Here is a 1007-nt window from a genome sequence, read left to right on the forward strand (position 1 = left end):
GCGTGACCGGGCAGGGGCAATCGAAGGAGCCGCCGCCCTGTAGTGGGGAAGTTGGCGAGACAGAGCCGGGTGTCACCGTTTTCCTTCTGTTTATTTCGCTGGCGGGGCAGGGGGACCGTTCCCTCGGCCCGTGTGTTTTTCCAAACAAAGCCGCTGAAGAGAGGCACTAGGCTCGCCCTTCAGGCCCCGGCGGTTTCCGGGGCTTCCCGGCGTCGCTAAACGCCTCGGGAAGAGTCACAAACCGGCGCGTGGCTCGCTTTGCAGGGCCGAGCGCCCCAGCAAGCTCTTCCGAGAGCGGCTGCCGGAAAGGAAAGCAGAGCAAAGGAAAGAGGCGGCGGAAGAGCCGGGAAGGGGAACGATGCCGCAGCAGCAGGGCGCTAGAGAGGAAGCCGAAGCCGAACTGCAAGGCTAGCCAGCCCTGCCGCAGCTCGGCAAGAAAGACGGGGGCGGGGGGAGCGGTACAGAGAGCGCGGGAGCGTGGAAGGCAAGGGGGCAGAAACACGGCACGAGCCAAGAACGGTCGAGCAAAGCGACACAGCTCTTCGGACGGAGAAAGTGGGTGGCTCTTAGAAGAGCCTTTGGGTTCTCGAGGTGGTCCGGGGGCGGAAAGCTTTAGCCGCCGAAGCCGTAGAGGGTGCGTCCCTGGCGCTTGAGGGCGTAGACCACGTCCATGGCCGTGACCGTCTTCCTCTTGGCGTGCTCCGTGTAGGTGACGGCGTCGCGGATCACGTTCTCCAGGAAGACCTTCAGCACGCCGCGCGTCTCCTCGTAGATGAGCCCCGAGATGCGCTTCACGCCGCCGCGCCGAGCCAGCCGGCGGATGGCCGGCTTGGTGATGCCCTGGATGTTGTCGCGCAGCACCTTGCGGTGGCGCTTGGCGCCCCCCTTGCCGAGCCCCTTCCCGCCCTTGCCTCTGCCGGACATGCCGCCGACTCTGCCCGCGCCGAGCTGTGAGCCGCCGCCGGCCGCGCCGCGGCCTTTATGCGGTGGGAGCCGACCTGGTTGGG

At 66.8% G+C, this 1007-nt stretch overlaps 1 protein-coding gene across 1 annotated transcript; it reads right to left on the minus strand.

The window, feature by feature from the left end:
- Positions 1–72: 72 nt before the first annotated feature.
- Positions 73–945, minus strand: LOC103907820 (histone H4). The gene has a single exon (XM_009290061.2). The coding sequence runs from the start codon at positions 922–924 to the stop codon at positions 613–615; it is 312 nt and encodes a 103-aa protein (XP_009288336.1). The 5' UTR covers positions 925–945; the 3' UTR covers positions 73–612.
- Between the last annotated feature and the right edge of the window lie 62 nt (positions 946–1007).

The sequence above is a fragment of the Aptenodytes forsteri genome, unplaced genomic scaffold, assembly GCF_000699145.1.
Source record: "Aptenodytes forsteri isolate BGI_AS27 unplaced genomic scaffold, ASM69914v1 Scaffold284, whole genome shotgun sequence".
NCBI lineage: Eukaryota > Metazoa > Chordata > Aves > Sphenisciformes > Spheniscidae > Aptenodytes > Aptenodytes forsteri.